General features: G+C 40.4%; 2 protein-coding genes across 3 annotated transcripts in view; one reads left to right on the forward strand and one right to left on the reverse strand.

Annotated features, from left to right (window-relative positions):
* Positions 1-20285, forward strand: part of LOC109195563 (tripartite motif-containing protein 16) — a 1176058-nt gene that overhangs the window by 591890 nt on the left and 563883 nt on the right. The gene's annotated exons all lie outside the window — the stretch shown is intronic.
* LOC100694192 (zinc finger protein 391) lies at positions 1912-13514 on the reverse strand. 2 transcript variants are annotated; one of them, XM_019347765.2, is made up of 5 exons: positions 13249-13513; positions 11073-11282; positions 8799-9020; positions 3968-4390; positions 1912-2871 (listed from the first exon to the last, which is right to left on the reverse strand). In XM_019347765.2, exons 1-5 carry the CDS (start codon positions 13409-13411, stop codon positions 2708-2710), a joined length of 1182 nt encoding a protein of 393 aa, XP_019203310.1. In that variant the 5' UTR covers positions 13412-13513; the 3' UTR covers positions 1912-2707. The 2 variants fall into 2 exon arrangements, with proteins under 2 accessions (XP_019203310.1, XP_013121447.1); XM_013265993.3 differs by having other exon boundaries at positions 2732-4390; positions 13249-13514.

Below are 20285 nucleotides of genomic sequence, written 5' to 3' on the forward strand. Positions count from 1 at the left end.
TTAAATTGCACACTTGTTTAAATTCATGTTGGGTACCTCCTAAGGAATTGTGGACTGCATTAATTACGTCCACTGTAATGTCTAATTGGCTAACTTAATGTGAAAATACCACTGCAGATTTGTTTGAAAAATCTGTTTTCACTTCAGTGATGGTGGTATAGAAAAGGGAGGTCTCAGACATGGTCTTGGCCAAGACAGGGGAGGTGTGCGTTCAGTGTTTGGCATTATGTGCTCCACTTTTGTTCTTAAAAAACACTTTGGACAACATTGAGGGAGTATGGTTGAGGACCTGGAAAGTGAAATAAAAACATAGGCAGACATGATATAAGTTAAGAAAAAGAATCATGAAATTAGATTTGAGTAAGAAATAAGATAAATAAAAATACTACAAACTCATTCTGATTTAAAAGCCAAGGAATAAAAGTGGGTTTTCAGACGGGTTTTGAAAGTGTCCGATGTTGGGGAGGTCCTGATGTCAAGGGGCAGTGTCACACGCACCAACCTTTCTCTAAAGCATACGCCACACAGGATGGTCGATTTGGGCAGTAGCCTTTTTATTTGCCACACACACATACACTGTGGTTTTGCCTGGGACACAGACACTCCCCTGGTGGCTCACTGCTGCCTTGTGTGTCTCTGCTCCTCACTGCCAACATACAACACAACCCCACATTAATCACCTGGCCAGGCACACCTGCTCTTTGCTCCGCCCCGCATCACCCCTCCTCTGCAGCAGGCCAGAGACCACGCCCTCACCACAGGCAGTTTGTTCCATAATTTAGGAGCAGTCACAGCAAAGGCCCGATCTCCTCTGTGCTTTAATCTGGACTTCAGGACAGCCAGTAGCAATTGATCCGCAGACCTCAGTGATCTTACAGGAGTGTATCAATTTAAAAGATCAGAAAGGTATGAGGGTGCTAACCCGTGCAATGCCTTAAAAACAAATAATAAAATCTTAAAATTAATTTGAAAACTACCTGGCAGATAGTGTAATGATATATGGGAGATATGTGTTCTGGCTTGCGTCTTCAGGCCTGAAAGATGTTGATTCAGGCTTCATTTTTAGTTGTTTTTTTTGGACAGGTTTATGGTCTGAGGTCAGCTCATAGGTTCAGGAATAATGACTTATGCCAGCTTTACAGTAAGAAGCAATTAATACTACAGATTTCTTTTGCCTTTAAACCATGGTGTTTGCTGATACTGTGTCCCTGCTGTTTGTTCTCATCAACAGTCCTGTTCTGTTTTTAACATTCTGTGCTGAAGCTAAAGGAAATGTTTCTACAGTGTTGGATGATACAGCTCCAAACTAAATAAGTGACTAACTAATGATGTTTAGATCCAGTTTACCAGGATCTATGACACAATGCACTTTATGATAAAGGCTTCATTCAGCCTAAAAACATGGCAGAATGTAAAACATGTGGACAAACTGAGCTGAGGTGCTTTAACCTCCTCTACATCCCTGTTAGCAGGATGAAGGCGCCCTCTTGTGTTGTGCATCACTTTCAGATTTCACTTGTTAACCTGCAGGAAGACAAAACTTCACTGAGCCTTCAGCAGCTTCAACATCATCAGTAAAGACAGATTTAAATATGTGTAATATCACACTGTGTCAGTTTGTTCACAGGAGTCACAACCTGTAACACTGATGCTGCATTCAAGGACCATTACAAACATCTGAAAGGACTTAAGAACATGAAGAAAATGTGACTTGTTTCTCTGTAATGAAGCTGTTTTAGTGAAGAAAGTTGAAAGGTCACAGAGCGACTGCTGAATCTTCTGCTCTAAACATGAACTCTGAACTTTGTGATGCTTCAGGAGGAAAACTGCTTCAGTTATTCTCTCAGATTAGTTTCATATTTTCTGCATCAGATTTGAGTGAGATCCTGGAATGAAGACAGAAGAAAAGACTTTGTTCAAAGTTTGATTTATAGTCAAACCTTCCAGTTTATTCACACAATAAAACATCAACACAATATATGAATTCATTCATTAAAATCACAGTTTTTCCTCATTTGATTGATAATTTTGAAAAAACAAAAACACACACGGTCTGCCATACTCACAGAGAAATGTTTCTTGAAAAATATTCAAGAAACATTTAGAGGAAAGAGAAATATTTTTGTAAGTCAAAATCATGATGAGCAGTGATAGCATCCATAAACAGTCACAGGAAAGATCTCCTTTAAAAAGTCCAAAACATCAAGAGAACAACTAGAAGATGTGGAGGTACCACCCATAATGTTTGACTGACAGCTGATCTCTGTGCAGTGCAGAAATGATGGAGAGAAAATAGCTGCAACCGACGTGTGTAGAGCAACAATGGAGTGTGGGAGAGAGTACGACCATGTAGCGTTTAAAGCATGGATGTACTTATATTATTTTAAGTTTTATTCCGTAAAATACGTGTATAAATCTCATTTTAAAAAAACAAAACAAACCCAATGGGAGTTGTGGCAGTGTGCAAGTCAGCGAACAGTTAATGGAACTGTCTGGTGCTTTAAACACCTTCAAACTGTGAACTTCAGAGAGAAAACTGATTTTAATAAAGGCTACCTCCACATGTGCACGGGCAGTTTTTTAAAACAGTTATTTTTCCAAGTTTGTTTTTACGAAAAAGCTCTGACCACATGAAGACACAAAAGAATATCTCAAGCACTGTCAGGACCATGCCTTAAGCAACATTGTGGCTGAGGTGGACTCTGGCTCAGCTGCAGGGGAGGGGTAGTGCAGTGAGCTCAAGGGGCATTGCGAGGGAGGTAGGAAGGAAAGGTGCACACGATGAACTAAAGAGGTTTCTCCCCTTTTTATAGTGAAGTCGGAGACCAGAAGGAACGACAGCTGGAAAGCTGATGGACCTGGGTGCTGAACCTGGAGAATAAACCAGTGTTGAAATCAGTAAAGACTGTTAAACATGGAACAGTGTGTCGGGTTGCGGTCCTTTCAAAAAACATGAAGGAATGTCAACCAATCAAAAGCCTACAAATAATAAAACAATGACGTTAGAAAAAAGTGATGAAGGCGCACACGAGACACACTCATTTTTTCAATTGCTTTTTTTAATCCACATGTAAACAAAAACTGAGCTTTAGAAAATGTTCACCCTTCATTTAAGGTGGATGAAAAGCCAAAACACATAGAAAAAGCTATGTTTACCAAATGTACACGTGCATGTGGCGAGAGACACCATTAACATTTTCTAAGAATGAAAGTTAGCATCGTTTTTCATGTGCATTTTCAACTGTACCGAAGAACTGAAACTTTTTCCACATGTGCTACAACTAAGGTTTTTCACCTGTGTGGCCTCTCATGTGTCTTATCAAACTTGACATATGGATAAAGCCTTTCCCACAGCCTCTGCAACAGTGTGGTTTCTCACCTGTATGACTTTTTATGTGACTTGCAAAATTTGCTGCGTCGCTAAATCTTTTCCTACAGGTGCTACAGTAATATGGCTTCTCACCTGTGTGAATTCGCATGTGTCTATTCAAATTTGTTTTTAAATGAAATCTTTTCCCACAAGTGATACAGGAATGTTGTTTTTCACTTGTATGAAAATCCATATGCATTTTCCAATACGCCTTCCACCTAAATCTTTTCCCACACGTGCTACAAGAATATGGCGTTTCACCTGTGTGAATTCGCATGTGTCTATTCAGGCATGTCTTCTGACCAAAACCTTTTCCACAAATGCCACAAGAATGCAGCTTCTCACCTGGGTGAACTCGCATGTGTCTATTCAAATTTGTGTCTAGATGAAATCTTTTGCCACATGTGCCACAGGAATATCGTTTTTCACTTGTATGATATTCCAGGTGCATTTTCAAATATTCCTTCCGATTAAATCTTTTCCCACAGGTGCTACAAGAATGTGGTTTTTCACCTGTGTGAATTCGCATGTGTCTTGTCAGGTCTGACTTCCAACTAAATCTTTTCCCACAGTAACTACAAGAATGTGGCTTCTCACCTGTGTGAATTTGCATATGTCGTTTCAAGTTTCCCGTCCTATTAAATGTTTTTCCACAGGTGCTGCATGAATGTACTTTCTTGGAATTTTTAACCGTCAGGTCTGCTATGATTTGATTCAAATTATTTGTGTGTAAGTCACACAAATTGTCCTTGCTTTCGCACTGATTTGTGTCAGGAGAGTTGTGAGAAAGTAGCTGGACACTGCTTGGTTCTGGTTCCCTGTAGTCACTTTCTTCACGAGCAGGAAAAGTTGCAGTCTCCTGCTTTCGTTCAAGCGGTTTTCCCTCTTCAGTGGTACTGAGTTCCTCCTGTTCCTCTTTAATCTGTGAAGGATCCTCCTGGACCAGACTGGAGTTCATCTGGTTGCAGACGTGCTGACATGTGAGCCCCTCCTCGTCCTTACAGTCATGTTGTGGAAAATCTGAAGGGACAGATTAAAAAAAACAAAAACATACATTTGAGAAATTACAAGGTAACCTTAAACATTAGCAAATCTCCACATGGTAAGCATGTTATTCAGATATACCAGTGAAAGGCATGTTGTGGGGAGAAATATTTTGCTGACTCAGTGAAAACCATTTTGGCTGCTCATTTACAAACTATATAAAAAAACACTCTTCTTCTGTGATCGAGTTAAGTTTAGAATCATATATTTCAGAAAGCCGAATATAAATATTTACCATACTTTACCCAATCCGGAATCTGTTTGAATATTTTTTCCCTTTCCATGCTGCAGAGCAAACCTCAAATTCTTGAAAAACGGCAGAACAAAATCTACACCCAACAAAGTTTGGGTGTAGATTTTATCGGAGAAGTGGGTGGACATTTTAAACTTAAACTTACACTCACTTAAACTGACTTCTTACTTTCTCCTCAGTTTCTGCATCAGTTAATAGTGGAAATCTAATTTTTGTAAAGACAACAATCACCTATCAGGGGAGATTTCAAAACAGCACAAAAATTCAGCTGTAAAAAAAAACTATGAGATTCTCATAAATATTACTGTGTTGCATTTTCTGTGATATTAGGTGACTGTTGAGTCTTTGTTTAAGAGTAATCTATTTATATGTGTATGTAATCTCAGTGATATCTAAAATCAGTTCAACTGACTTAAACTCTTGCCTTGAACATCTCACATGTGTTTCACCAAGATTTCTGCTCCTGTTCAAAACCTTATGCTCATCCCCAAAATGTTGCATGAAAACTTTCTGCATAAAACTGATATCAGACCACCACCTCTTTCTTCTAGCTCCTCCATGGTTATCAACCTGCCTCCATGTGCTCCCAACAGAGACGATGCCATAACCGACAACACAACACTGTGTGTTTGTGGTGGAGATTAGGGCTGAAAGATTCATATATTTATAAGAGCAACAACCAAATATCAAAACTTGGGAAAAACTGTGCAAGAAGACAGATCAAAGAAAACAAACAGATCACCAAGGATGAGAAAATAAAGGTGATTTGTAACAAAACAAACAAAATGTAGGAGAAAACAAAATACTTTATATATTAAGGCTTGTATTAAAGGTTAAACGGCAGAAAACATTTAAATGTTTATTTAAAAATTAGTCAAAACCTTTACATGACACCTACTGCAGTATTTTTTTATTTAGATTAACCATAAATTGCCTGAGCAGGCAATGAATAGGATTAGGCTGCTGGGGGCTTCCCATGATGCCTGAATGTTTCTTCTACACTCACCTCTTTTCGCTCTGTGTGTTTATACTATACCACTATCACATTTTATAGAATTTAACTCTGGCACTCTCTGCTTTCCTCCCCCTCCACTCACCTCCAACTGGTTGCAGCAGATGGCCGCCCCTCCCCAAGTCTGCTGGAGGTTTCTTCCCGCTAAAAGGTTGCTTTTCCTCCCATTGCTCTTGGGGACTTTAAAAAAGCCAATGTGAGCCAGGAACTTCCCAAATATAAACAGTATATTACATACTTGACTAGAGAGGAGAGGACATTGGATCACAGTTACAGCACGATTAGCGAAGCCTATCACGCTGTGCTATGTGCTGCACTCGGACTTTCTGACCACGTCATGATCATTCTGATGCCCGCGTACAGACAGAGGCTGAAGCTCTCCAAACCTGTTGTGAGGACTAAAAAACTGGAGTAACGAGGCTGTGGAGGAGAGTCGCACGGCTTGGAATCTACAGACTAGGACACATTGAGGGCTACTTCTAAAGGCTTGGATGAGTTTACGGACACTGTCACATCCTATATCCACTTCTGCAAGGACAGCATTGTGGCAGGGTGAGTTTTAATAATGGCAAATCCTGGTTCACTCCTAAACTCAACCAGCTGTGGTTAGAAAAGAGAAAGGCGTTCAGTAGTGGTGACAGGGACTGCTACAGAGAGGCCAAGTACAGGTTCAGAACAGAAGTGGACATTGCTAAACACCAGCAGTCTGAGAAGATGCAGCCGCAGATCTTTCGCATCGTGTGGACAGCGAACCCGGAGCCTTTTTGAAAACAATGACACATTTTAGTCATGTGATGCAGTCAAGTGACCAATTAAACTAAGATAGCGGAGGGCATTACACAGCAGTTGTTTTGTTTGCTCTCAAGCCCTATTAAAGATTAATATCATTTTGTACATGCTCCAGATAGCTTTTCTTTAAATTCTTTAATTCTCACTCGCTTTTGCAACTTTGTACTTTTGTGTTACTCGCAGCAACAACTCCACCTCATTGTTAGTCCATTTAAAAAACTTGGTGCTTTTCCTCAACATTTTGTCGCGACGTTTCAAAGAGCCGGAAAGTAAATAAACAGCAGACAGAAATGAGGTTGGTTGAATCGTCTTGTGTTTCACACATGCACAGTACTGTAACGTAAGTGTTTTTGGCCGTTTCAATGTGGACGCACAACTCTGTGAAAACCACTGAAAACGATAGTGTGGACGTGGAGCGTTTTCAGAAGAAAACGCTGTTTTCAAATTTATCCAGGCTAGTGTGGATGTAGCCTAAGAGCCTGAATACCGGGAAAGCTCCCGGCACAGACGGTGTGTCTCCTGCCACTATCAGACACTGTGCAAATGAGCTGGCCCCTGTTTTCTGGCATCCTCACTGCAGGCATGTCATGTGCCTGCTTGCTTCAAGTCCTCCACCATAGTCCCTGTCCCCAAGAAGCCAAGGATCACTGGACTAAATGTCTACAGACCTGTGGCTCTGACATCTGTGGTCATGAAGTCATTTGAGCACCTGGTTCTATCCTAACTCAAGACCCTCCTGGACCCCCTGCAGTTTGCTTACAGAACCAACAGGTCTGTAGACGATGCTATCAACATGGCTCTACACTTCATCCTGCAGCATATCTTGACTCCCCGGGAAATCTACGCCAGGATCCTGTTTGTGCACTTCAGCTCTGCCTTCAACACCATCATTCCAGACCTTCCAGACCTTCTCCAAGCCAAGCTTTCCCTTAGATCCCATCTGCCAGTGGATCACTGACTTCCTGACAGACAGGAAGCAACATGTGAGGCTGGGAAAGAATATCTCGGACTCCTGGACCATCAGCACCGGCTCCCCTCAGGGCTGTGTTCTTTCTCCTCTGCTCTTCTCCCTGTACACTAACTGCTGCACCTCCACCCACCAGTCTGTTAAGCTAATCAAGTTTGCAGATGACACCACTTTTATTGGACTCATCTTGGACGGGGATGAGTCTGCCTACAGGAGGGAGGTTGAACGTCTGGTGTCCTGGTGCAGCCACAACAACCTGGTGCTGAATGCCCAGAAGACAGTGGAGATTATTGTGGACTTCAGGAAGCACACAACCCACTCCCCCCCATCATCCTGACTGACACCCTCATCACCACTGTGGACTCATTCCGCTTCCTGGGTACCACCATCACCCAGGACCTCAAATGGGAGCCCACCATCACCTCTGTCATAAAGAAGGCTGAGCAGAGGATGTACTTCCTGAGGCAGCTGAAGAAATTCTACCTGCCAACACAAACAATGATGCAATCCCACACTGCAATCGAGTCCACCCTGACCTCCTTCATCACCGTGTGGTACGCTGGAGCCACCATCAGGGACACCCATCTCTGCAGGACCCGTACACCTCCAGAGCGTTTTGCCAAATTGCAAAACGCTTTGCTGTGCCTCTAATAAAACCTCTGTGACTTTGCTCTAAGTCAAAATTAAATCGAATCAAATCAGAACCCTGTGAATTGGAATCAAATGGACCACAGAAATCAGTGATGATACCCAGGCCTAGTGAGCAGCCTAGGCAGAAGTGGATATAGCTTAGGGTAACGAGAAACGATGAAAAGAACGATTGATAACTTTAAGTTAAGGCCTGATCCGTCTGAAATTCATATCCAGTGCTCTGACAAGGAGCCATCAACCTCTGAATGCTGAAAAAGCACAGTGTATCAGAGAACACATTATATGCCTCGATAAATACACTACCCAAGTGTCCCCTCTCCCCACTGCCTTTCAGCCACAGGCAGCAGCACACAGGTCGTCAGAGGAGCCGATGTGAGGATTAAGTTTAACATTTTCTACAATATTGCCAAAGAGTGCCAAAGCACTTGAAAGCACAAGCCCTTTTTCAGTAACTTCTCTTTCTTGTAGAAATGTGCTCCAAATAAAGAACTTTGTGTTGACAAGATTGTTAATTAATCATTTACAAATCAATATTGTCTGTATGGACAGCGGTTTAAAAAAAGTGAACATGTAAAACTGTGGGGTTAAGTGATGCACTTGAAAAATTTGGGTGCACCTAACTTTTGTGCTTGTGGACCTAAGAAAAAAGTTAGGCACACCAGTGCACCGTGGCAAAAAGTTAGTCTAGAGCCCTGATGAAGGTTTTGCATACCCATTCTTTGCAACTTTACTTCAGGGTTCCACATGATGCCCAGCTCCTGCCCAGTCCAGACGATGACATCTTTGGTTTTTGGCTTCAGTGAAAGCTGCTCTTTTTCCTGATTGAGGGAGATTTCGTCTTGTTCCTCTTTAGTCTGTGGAGGCTCTGGGTCATGCTGGTCCAGACTGGAGCTCCTCTTCTGGTCACAGACCTGCTGGTCATCCAGACCTTCATCTTCAACACAAGGACACAAGAAAATAGTGACTAATGTCATGACAAGAAAATGTTGGTCATGTCATAGTCAATAATCTGACCCTGAGTCTCCCTAAGCTTTAGCAACTTGACCTACTTCTTATATTTAACAAACCAAACATTTCACATTCTACTTGCTTGTAAGTGAAGAGAGAGTCAATGTAATGGATGTCTGGTGGGAAGGAGTTCCAGAGGCCCACAATAACAGTGGAAATTTAATCAAAGAGATCTCAGAAAAAATCTCTTGGGAACACCGCATTGGAAATGAGAATTCTTGGGAATTTACATTTTATGACTTGGTTGAACCGACAGGAGCCAGAGAGAAGATTTAAACTAGTTTAAGAGTTTGTCAGTGATTCTAACAGAGGCTAAACTGTCAAGAAGGGTGTCAGAGAGCGTTAAAGGCTGCTCTTAGATCAAGAGGGATGAAAGGGGTCACCATCCAGTATCAACCTTGTGTTTTCACAGGACTCTTACATTCTTGAAGACTGCCAAAAACAAAACAAAACATTCATTCAGAGTCATTTATTCATCGAGTCATTTTGTTAACCCTGGAGCTGTCCACCTGGGGTCTAACTTTTGTGACTGCCAGTGATTAGCACACAATATAAAAAACAGAAAAAACAGACACAACCACACAAACAAATGAACAGCAGGATGATCTGAATATGATAATGAAAGCTTGAGGTAATTGAAGAAGGCAGGTAAGGCATGCTAATCTTTTGATGTTTTACTAATAACTATACACTCACTGGTCACTTTATTAGGTACACATTGCTAGTATTAGACTAGATCCCCTTTTGTCCTCAGAACTGACTTAATTCTTTGTGGAGATTCAGCAAAGTGCTGGAAATATTCCTCAGATATTTTGGTCTATATTAACCTGAAGGCTTCACACAACTGCTGCATATCTGTCATCTTCACATCCATGATGCAAATCTTGTGTTCCACCACATCCCAAAGGTGCTCTATGAGGTTGAGAGTTGGTGACTCTGGTGACCTCCTGAGTACAATGAACTCACTGTCATTTTAAGGTAATGGTGTTGTAACCCATTATACTAATCGATTGTTGTATCCCATCTGCTTCAAGATTCAACATGTTGTGTGTATTCAGAGATGCTCTTTTACATATCTTAGTTGTAAAATGTGCTTACTGGACTTAATGTTGCCTTCCAGTCAGGTTGAAGCAGTCTGTTCATTCTCCTCTGACCTCTGACATCAACAAGGAGTTTTCACCCAAAGAACTACCCTCACTAGATTTTTTATTTTTCGGACTACTCTCTGCAAATCATACAGATGTTCATGCTGGAAAGTTTCAGCAGATCAGCAGTTTCTAAAACACTCAGTGCAGCCAGTCTGTCACAAACACCCACACCATGATCAAAGTGATTTAAATCAGCGCTCACTTTGAACTTCAGCAGGTCATCTTGATCACATCTACATGCCGAAATGCACTGACTGCTGCCATGTAATTGGCTGATTACATTTTGGATTAAAGAGTAGCTGAATGGGTGTAAGTGTGTTCACAAAAATTTAACTGCATACATTTTACTGTGGTATAAAAAATACTGTAGATCAAAGCATTTATTGAATACTAAGTGAGCATGTCTCTTAGATATGTGAGTGATATTTAAGGTGTTTTAAATATTCAGTCTCATGCGCTGAACAGCAAAGAATTCTGTTTATATGCAGAAAGTCATCATTTATGAGGCGTATAAATCGCTAGTCCAACTTGGTCCTTGTGGCCAATAATCCACATTTTTCATTGTCTCAATGTTTTTCCTACATTCTGCGTACAGTTCTGGGCCAACATGACTTAAATCTATATGCAGGAAATAATATATATATTTAAAACCCATTTTTTATTTTACTGTGCTAACAGAAAACGTCTTCAGTGAGGTAGTATGCCAGCACACCGCCTGTCTTTGTGAGCTCTTTTCATGAGGAGTTTACTCTGATATCATCAAATGATGTTTTTATATGAGCCATATTCATTTCTGTATTACGAAATCTGTATATTACAGTTTTACATACCTGTTGTGGTCAGCTTTACTCCAGGTTTACACAACTCCAGTTCCCCAGTCCACACATTAATGCCTTCAGCCTCCTGCTTCAGTTCTAGCTGCTCTCCTTCCTCACTGCTGTAGATTTCCTCCTGTTCCTCTCTAGTCTGTGGAGGCTCTGGGTCCTCCTGGTTGAGACTGGAGCTCCTCTCCGTGTCACAGAACTGCTGATCATCCAGACCTTCGTATTCAACAAAGGGACACAAGAAAATGGTGACTAATGTGATGATAAGAAATATCAAGAAGGATGAAAATGGTCACCTATTGAGAATTAAGTTTATGGTTTCATGGATTCTTCCATTCTTGCAGACTTTGCCAGAGAAACATTTACTCATAGTCATTTGTTGATTGGGTGATGTTGTTAACTCTGCAGCTCTACAAATGTGGTCCAATTTTAGATGTGACTGCCAGTGATTACCACACAATGCAAAAAAAAAGAAAAGAAAAAAAAACAACATACAAACAAATGAACAGCAGGATGATCTGAATATGATAATGAAAACTTAAAGTACTTTAAGAAGGCAGGTATATGTTAATGCTAATTTTCTAATATTTTACTAATCAATATACACTCAGTGGTCACTTTATTAGGTACACATTGCTAGTTATGTATATTCAGAGATGCTCTTCTGCATATCTTAGTTGCAAAAAGTCATTATTGGACCTACTGTTGCCTTCAGTAGCGGTTTTAGATACGGGCGACACGGGTGGTTGCCCGGGGCGGCATCGTGATGGGGGCGGCATCACGGGCATCGGCAAAAAAAGAAAAAAACGCTCGTACTCATGCTGCCCCTACGGCAGCCAGCGCATATTGGGAATGGCACAGGCATCGATCGGTTTTCTATCGCCCATTTGCTGGGAGTAAGGGCGCCCTCCGTTTGCGTGGTACGCCTGCTGCTTGCGGCGCAGAGAGGAGAGGGCGGGGCGGCGGGGGATTCTCTGGCTGACTGGAGCGGCATCTAATAACCAACTAGCAAAATAAAACAAAATAACAAACACGAAAACACCAGACATCATGATACAGACTTATAATTTGCACCGATGTTTTTTCAAAATTCTATACACGAAAAGTGAGCGCGAGAGCCCTCGGTGCGCCTGCTCGCTGCTGAAGTCAAAGTAAACTTTATTGTCATCTCCGCTACATACAGTCCAGTATATAGAGAGACGAGACGACGAGGCTCCAGTTACAGCAGTGCAAGTAAACAAACAATAAATATAAGAAGAGTAAGAAAATAAATATACACTTTAGGACTCGGGGTAAAGGGATCAATGACAATTCAAAATTTACAGTTTGATGATTTAAAGTCTCACACACAACCAGTCGAAAGCTGCTTCCAAATAGAGCACATTTCATTCCTAATGTTGTAAATCCAAGTCTGTTATGTATTCATGATTTGAATCCTGGGTTGTGTGAAATCTCAGAAATGCACCCTAGACAAAGTGAATCTGTGAACTAAGGTGTAGGTCTGTTAGGATATGTTGTGGTGATCCTCGGGTTGAGGGATGGGTGTTCATACTGGAGTGCAAAATTAAAACCAATGGAAGATGGACAAGAAAAGTTCAAAGCCATCAGGTGCTCAGTTTAGAAAAAATAGAAAAGAAGAGGAGGAGAAACGAGCAAAAGATGCAGGTAAGCAGATGTGTCATTGGATAATGGCAGGTCATCCTGAAACAGTCAGAATCAGAATACTTTATTAATACTTTACTAAGGAAATTATGTGGGTTACAGCTGCTCCAAGAAGAAATTGTAAAGATAGCAACACTACCAGATTAAACTCCAAACAATACATTATGTTACAGATTTTAATATTAATTAGTCAGTGTCAGTTGTTGATTTGTCCTGTTCTCATTGTATGAAGAATTATGATGGCTGTTTGGTAGCCGTTTGCATACTATGCATACTCTCTCTGTCTTCATATGTGTGTGTGGACAACAGTTTTATGTTAATGTTTTATGTTCAATCCAACTTGCCGCCCCATAACGACGCTCACTTTGAACTAACAGCAGGTCATCTTGATCACGTCTACATGCCGAAATGCATTGACTGCTGTCATGTAATTGGCTGATTACATTAAAAACTATTGTAAATAAACGCATTAATTTACTACTAATGACAGAAATCCCCACACCTCCACAAGTTTACACACCGGTGTTGTGTGACTTCATCCCGGGTCTGATATCAAGCAGTCTTAGCTGACTGACCTCCTCCTCATACCGGACGATCGTTTTTTCAAACTCTGAGAAGATTTCTTCTGCGGCAGTAGTTAATCTCACTTTGATAAACTCTCTCAGATAAAGAACTGAAGACATTATTGCTACAACAACCGATACATTCAAACTAAATTCTTCAAACAAAACTCGATCACGACGCAAGTGCTGAATGGCGTCATTTCCGCTGTTAAACTTCCGGTAGATTTGGAAGTATCAAAGGCGTATTGCTGCCCTCATCAGGTCATTGGGTCAGTCCAACAAAAATCAAGTCCTCACATAAAGTCTGGTACTTTCCAGAAACCTGGATAAAGAATTTATGGTTTCAAATGACCAATTCATTGTGCATAAGGTTTCTTTTTGCAGACCATCAAACCATGCTTAACCCTTTCTGACTTATATGCCTCACACTCACACTGTTGCTTTATTTTCATCACAGCTGCAGTAAAGTAAGGATGCTTTGTTGATAGAAAGATATTTAAATATTTAAAGTCCCTTTTTCTTCTTTTTTTTACAATTTTTTTTTTGAGATTTTTAATGTGTTCAGGTTAAACTGTGCTGCTTGATGTTACTGTGTGCCTGCTGTTTTCATCAACAGTCTTGTTCCGTTTTAAACACTCAGATTCTCTTAGCCTAGGTTGATATTTTTGCCACGCAATTATAAGTGATATCCTGGAATAAAGAAAGAAGAAAATTCATTGATTAAAGTTTGATTTAATGGAAAAATCTTTAGTTTTTTCCAACATTTAACATAACAAAGAATGATGTCCTCATTGATTATAATCATAACTATAATTATTTACAATCTGATTGATAAAGGAGGGTCTCCTGATTTCTCTGTTAAGTCCATGAAGTGGAAGTGAAATAACATACAAATACATTAATATGAATATTCTACATACATTTACACGGATGGAAGAGCTAGATCCAACTCGTTCTCTGGGAACAGTGGTGATTGGTATCCAAAGGTTATTTCAAATGAATGTATTCCACCAAGGGAGGTGTGAGGACCAAGTGGCTGGGCTGTAGGAAGTGACACTTCAGAGAATGGTCTCACGCTCTTGATTTAACCTTTCGGTTTGACCGTTGGTCTAGGGCAGAAGCTGGAATTTAAACTAACCTTGGTACCAAATGAGGTGCAGAAGGCCTTACAAGCCTAGGAAGAGAATTGTGGGCCACGGTCGGAGACTATTTTATGTGGAATTCCATGGAGCCTAAAGACATGATGGATGAAGTTAGCTGTTTCAGTGACAGTAGGCAATTTCTCCAAAGCAACGAAATGTACAGATTTTGAGAACCTGACTCTTTTTCCTGAGGTGGGTAACCCCATGACAAAATCTACAGTGATGTGGGACCATGATCTGTTGGGGGTGGCTAGAGGCACGCTGGTGTTCAGGCAAGCACGCTTCTGCAGGGGATGTATGGAAATCTATGGCGCATTCGGCAAGGGCGGAACTTCCCTCAGACACAGGCTGAGCAAAAGTCTTTTTCATTTCACTTAAAAAAAAAAATGGGCCGGTGGGTGAAAAGAAAAATACACTTCGGCCTATGTTACCCTTCCCCTCAGTTGCCCTACAAGATAGGATAATTTTTCTGTCTTATTGGGCAATGAATGTGGTGAGCAGCCAAAAATCAGCAGGCATTAAAGCAGGAATCCCCCGCAGCGAATCAACTCCCTGTAGAAGGGCTCAGGTGCCGGAGAAACTGTGTCACAGAATATTGGCTCAACGGGTGCAGCTGCAGACAGCTGCTGGACACTCTGTGGGTAACTGAGCGGTTATAGGTAACTAAGCGGTGGAGGACCTGGAAACCGAGGACAAGAATCAAGGAAGTCAGTATGATGAAGCCCCCTGAATGTGTTGAATCTTTTTGGCCAGTTGCTTCACCAAAAGGCAGATCACACAAAGCCCTGTTTAACAGCTCGTTTGGAAGTACTGTTTGCTTTTCAAAGAGCGGCAGGATTGTGGGGTCATAAAATTTAAAGGCTCTGCAGAATTTCGTTAGGGCGGAAAGATGTTGATTCAGGCTTTTGGAACACAATTTAAACCCAAACACAAAATATTCAGTAGATGAGTAAGGTTTGTTGCCGACAGTTTTATTGAACATAAGCATAAGCATTTATTGAACATATGCAGGCCAAAAGCCAACAAAGATAAATAAAGACGAAGACTCCCGGGGCACTTCTGAAGAATCACCAGCTCCTCCTCCTTTGTTATATAATTATCCAAAGATTTATTTCCTTAATTATGTCCAAATCAAACTTTTCTTAAAAACTTTGCTTCCTCTATGATAATCAACACTTGTCTTGCATAACTTTCTGGGATTTCTTCCAATGACCTCTTCAGCCATTATCTTTATAGTTTATTTTGACAGGTTTTGACTGAGGTCAGCGCATAGGGTCAGGAATAATGGCTGTTATGACAGCTTTACAGTGAGAAGCAGTTAATACTACTTCAGATTTTTATTCCTTTACAACAATTTGCACTACCAAATGTAAGGTATAAGTTTCCGTAATTAGGCTATTCTACAACTTTGGACAGTTTGGACCTTCAAAATGACCCATATAAGATAAAATAATTACCAGGTGCATCTTTGTCCAGTTTCTACCAACCACATGCCACAAACTTGTCAAAATGGAAAACAGCACTGTCAAAGTTACACATTTTTTTTAGATCCAAATTATTAAAGCTCAAAACAACAGCTGGGTATCAACAGGTGCTCACATAAAAGTACGATATAAACATAGATACTAACTGACATAAGTATATGGGTCACAAACAATTCGAGTAACTGGATCAACAGTGTCATTCCCTATAAATTCCCCTTCCATATACAACAATCCAGTGTATAAATGTCATTAAAAAAAAAGAGTTTTCTTCAGAGAAAAAATTAAAGGCTACATCCATATGCAGGGCAAGTAGTGACAAAACGACTTAATTAAATGAACCATTAAATAATTAATTAAATGTTTCAGTAATTAATTAAAATTGGAATTAATAAATTAAATAAATATCTAAATAATTAATTAAATGCCCATTCATTTGATTAAAATTGTTTAATAAATAATTTATTTATTTTCAAATTTTATTTAATTATTGACGCATTTAATTTATTATTTAATGATATAGTAATTGAATTAATTTTGGCATTCCTGAACCTGCGGCTGTCTTCAGGAATTCATTTTATCTGTCAGCCTCGCCCATCAAATTCAGGGGGCGGGTTTAATGCTGCCATGCAACTTGTCAACACAGGTCGACCTTAGATAATCGACTGCAATGAAATGGTGGTATTGTGGACTTGGGGCAAACAGGTATCCCAGAATGCATTTCAAATCACAAGCAGTGGTGGTGGCGCTCTAAACTGTATAAAGTTTTAAAATACCCCATTTTTTCTGTCACCAACTACACTTTTGCAAACGTTCTATATTGACAAGCTGACCAGATGTGAAGATTACGCCACTACATTCGCGGCTAAAACATTATTAAAAGTGCTCCGATGTTTTCAGAGATGTCGCTGGCTCCACTAACAGTCCGCAGACAGAGTGTACCGAGCTCACAGCCTCGGTGTTCCAGGTTAACTGTTTTTTACGTTAACCAGTTACATTTGTTTACATATTCCACTTTCGGTGTTCCAGATGTTGCATCCGCTGATTCTCATTTTCACTGAATGGTCATCTCTTGCTGTTAGTGTGTCATCATGTGGTTTAATAAGATTAAAGACCTCAGGAAAAAAGGTCTCCATCCTCTCCAGTTCCTACAAATGCATACATGCATCAATATTATCTTCAGAGAGCAATGAAATTGTTTTAATTAAAATTCTGCCTTTCTCGCATCTCTTTGTTTCTGTAACATAAATAACGAACCGACATTTTCCTCAACACACCACCAAACAGCTCTACCTCGCCGGACCCTCAGTTTACCTGCATACATCACCTCACCTGTCAGCTGTTTAAGACCTGCTGCTAATTCAAGAAACACGCCCATGTTACCTGGTGATGGTCACAGTTAAGCATGAGCAACTGCTTGCTCGATATAACATAATATCGGTGCAATATTGTACACAAAATAAGTAAATGTCCTGAGTGCAGAGCTGCTCGAGCTTGTGTTTTCCTCAGAGTGACTGACAAACGAGATTTAAAAGAAGGAGATAGACACATAGAAAAAAACAGAGCAATTTATCAGTGGCTGATATCCGGTCAGCAGCACTCAGCTTTAAAACCTCCGCTGAGTTTTAGCTCTCAGTGGTTAAACACTGGATTTAATTCACTCAGGTTCTGTCTGTCGGGTCACGTTTACTTCACTGTTTTACAGTTTGTCTCTGTTGCTTTGGTGCTTTTCTCAGATCACAATGAAAATTCTCAAAACCATTAGTGCAACCTCCACATTAGGGCTGGGCTATATCATACCATTCACGGTAATACCGGTGTAATTTTGGGCAACGATAGGAAAATGAAATATCGCGATAGAATGTGGGTAAAACGTGCATGCGCAGTGCCTATGTTTACATACGCACATGGCGGCGACGCAGAATGAGAAGAGCGAAAGTGGATCGTTAAATGAAACGGATGAACCAGAACTGGTTTGTAAAAATGCTGCAACTTCAGTGGTGTGGAACTGGTTTAGCTTTCGTCCGTCAGATACACAACAAAGCACTATTTTTGGTAGAGCATGCTAGCGGGCCGTCGTTATTACCGTGTTGTTTGGAAAATACGGCACACTTAAAATCAATCCTTTGATTTTTCTGAAAATCGACAGTGCCCCTTATAATCCCGTGTGCCTTATGTATGAATTCTGGTTGTGTATACTGACCTCGAAACGATTTTATGTGGTACACGGCGCTCGAAAATCTGTCAAATGTTTTAGTACGACTTTGCTAAGCTACGAAGCCGCACCGCTTGATGGATTGTCGGAGCATTACGGCTATCGCAGGCAGGAGCCTCGCGAAGTGATACGTACTGTGCTTCAACATAATATTACCGTATTGTGTGTGTATAACCTCTTTTTAAGTTTTGTGGATATTATACATGGTTATGCTGAGGATATGTCGGCCAATTTCTACTGGAAATGCCTTTTGGTTAAACTGTCAGCGAGGAATTTGCACTGTTACATTTTTATATAACTTTAATGCACATAAAAAACAGCTGCTTGTTTAAGTGAAAATACATTATTAGTGCAAAAAACACCATCAAAGTTGTGGAGTTGTAAAGTATTTTGTCTAGTGTCAATTATATCGTCAGTTATATCGTTATCGCAAATTTTCAAATGTATATCGTGATAAATATTTTTGGTCATATCGCCCTGCTCTACTCCACATTTAGTCATTTGTGCACATCATAGTTTCTCCTTCCTCTGAACAAATTGCAAATGCTCTTGGACATGTATTGGTTGCTTTCATACAATTCTCTACCGTTTTATCACATTATCATTTGCTTATGTCATGTCAGTCAAAATGAACTATACTTTTGGATGCTGAATAGTCATTCCCAATAAAACTAATAGTTTTCATTTCATTGCTTGAGTCATTACATACAAAATTGTTGAATTGGTTATCAAATTCTGTCAAGCAAATTTTATATCTTTTGTTATTATTTTTTTCTGAAAATGTCTCCTAAATTGAACAATTTCTTTCAGGTGAACTTCAGCTTTCACTGATGAGGTGTGTGTAGTATTAGATGTAACCAATGACAAGCCACTTGTTCACAATCACTCATGGATCAATCCCATGAACTCTCAATTGGCAAGCATATATGAACCGAGCAGGACATAGTGCGTACCATTTCTACAATTCTGTGACACAGAAATGGAAGGTCAAGGGGGACAAAACAGGGGAAGAGGGAGAAGACACCAAATACAGGCAGATTCCTAATAAAATTAGGGCAACACTTGTTGACCATGTTGTCAATCACGGCCTCACAATGGATGAGGCTGGTCGGAGGGTGTAACCAAATGTTGGAAGAACCACTGTGAATTCAATCATTCAAACATTTCGTAGGGAGAACACGTATGTATAGTATTGGACAGTAATCCAACATGTCATAATATCTCATTTTTAGTGTACATTACTGTAATTTTACTGTAATCTGCACCACAAAGGATTGAAAGACAACCTCACAGAGGTGGAAGAGGGCTCCTTTTTACCCCGCAGCAAGAGGAAGCCATTTGTGCAATGGTGATTGCAAACAATGCAATAAAGAAAGAAATTCAAAGCGCTGTCATAGAGGATAACGGTGTATTTGGCAATATTGGATTTGTGTTAACTGCAACAATTGACAGTGCTCAAGCATTTCTCAAAAGAAATGCACATGAAACAATTGTACAAAGTGCCATTTGAACAGAACAGTGAAAGAGTGAAGGAGAACCGTCACCAGTATGTACAGGTAAAAATCGTCTTCTATGTATACTCTAATGTTCAGCACTTTAAACTGTTTTACTTTGTGTAGCTTCATGCAATAGACTAGCAATTCTGTATATATACACTCACAGAACTTACAAAATGCATTATGTTACACAGGAAAAGTTGTTACATTTTTCTCTCTCTCTCTAAAGCGTGTACTGGAGCTGGAAGCCAGGGAACCAAAGGCAGAAGGCGTGGAAGAAATCGCATTGGAAAGAGAGCAACCACTGATGTCCCAGGCCGGCACGGAGGGAATGTTACAATGTGTGCAGCAATCTCAGACAATGGCATCCTCACTCATGTTCTCCTTCTTGGTCTATACAATACACAACTGTTTTAGACACTCTTTACAGGGACATAGTGCCTGAGAATGAGAGGGGTGGAGGCCAACTCAACAAGTATGTTGTTGTGTGGGATAATGTCTGTTTTCACCACTCACATCTGGTCAGACAGTGGTTTGCAGCACATTACTTAATCCGATAGAGGAGTTTTTTTCTGCCTGGAGGTGGAAGGTTTATGACCGGCATTCACATGCGCAAATGGCCCTGCTAGCAGCCATGGATGCAGCATGTGACGACATCAC

The sequence above is a fragment of the Oreochromis niloticus genome, linkage group LG18 (genome assembly GCF_001858045.2).
Source record: "Oreochromis niloticus isolate F11D_XX linkage group LG18, O_niloticus_UMD_NMBU, whole genome shotgun sequence".
Classification (NCBI taxonomy): domain Eukaryota; kingdom Metazoa; phylum Chordata; class Actinopteri; order Cichliformes; family Cichlidae; genus Oreochromis; species Oreochromis niloticus.

What these genes read in the sequence shown, in the direction of transcription:
- LOC100694192 (XM_013265993.3), bottom strand. Translation starts at nt 13,411, where the DNA reads ATGTCTTCAGTTCTTTATCTGAGAGAGTTTATCAAAGTGAGATTAACT. An exon ending in GATGAAGTCACACAACACCG is followed by an intron (nt 11,283 to 13,248) that starts GTGTGTAAACTT and finishes TTGAATACGAAG; the next exon opens with GTCTGGATGATCAGCAGTTC. An exon ending in AGTAAAGTTGCAAAGAATGG is followed by an intron (nt 4,391 to 8,798) that starts GTATGCAAAACC and finishes CTGTCCCTTCAG; the next exon opens with ATTTTCCACAACATGACTGT.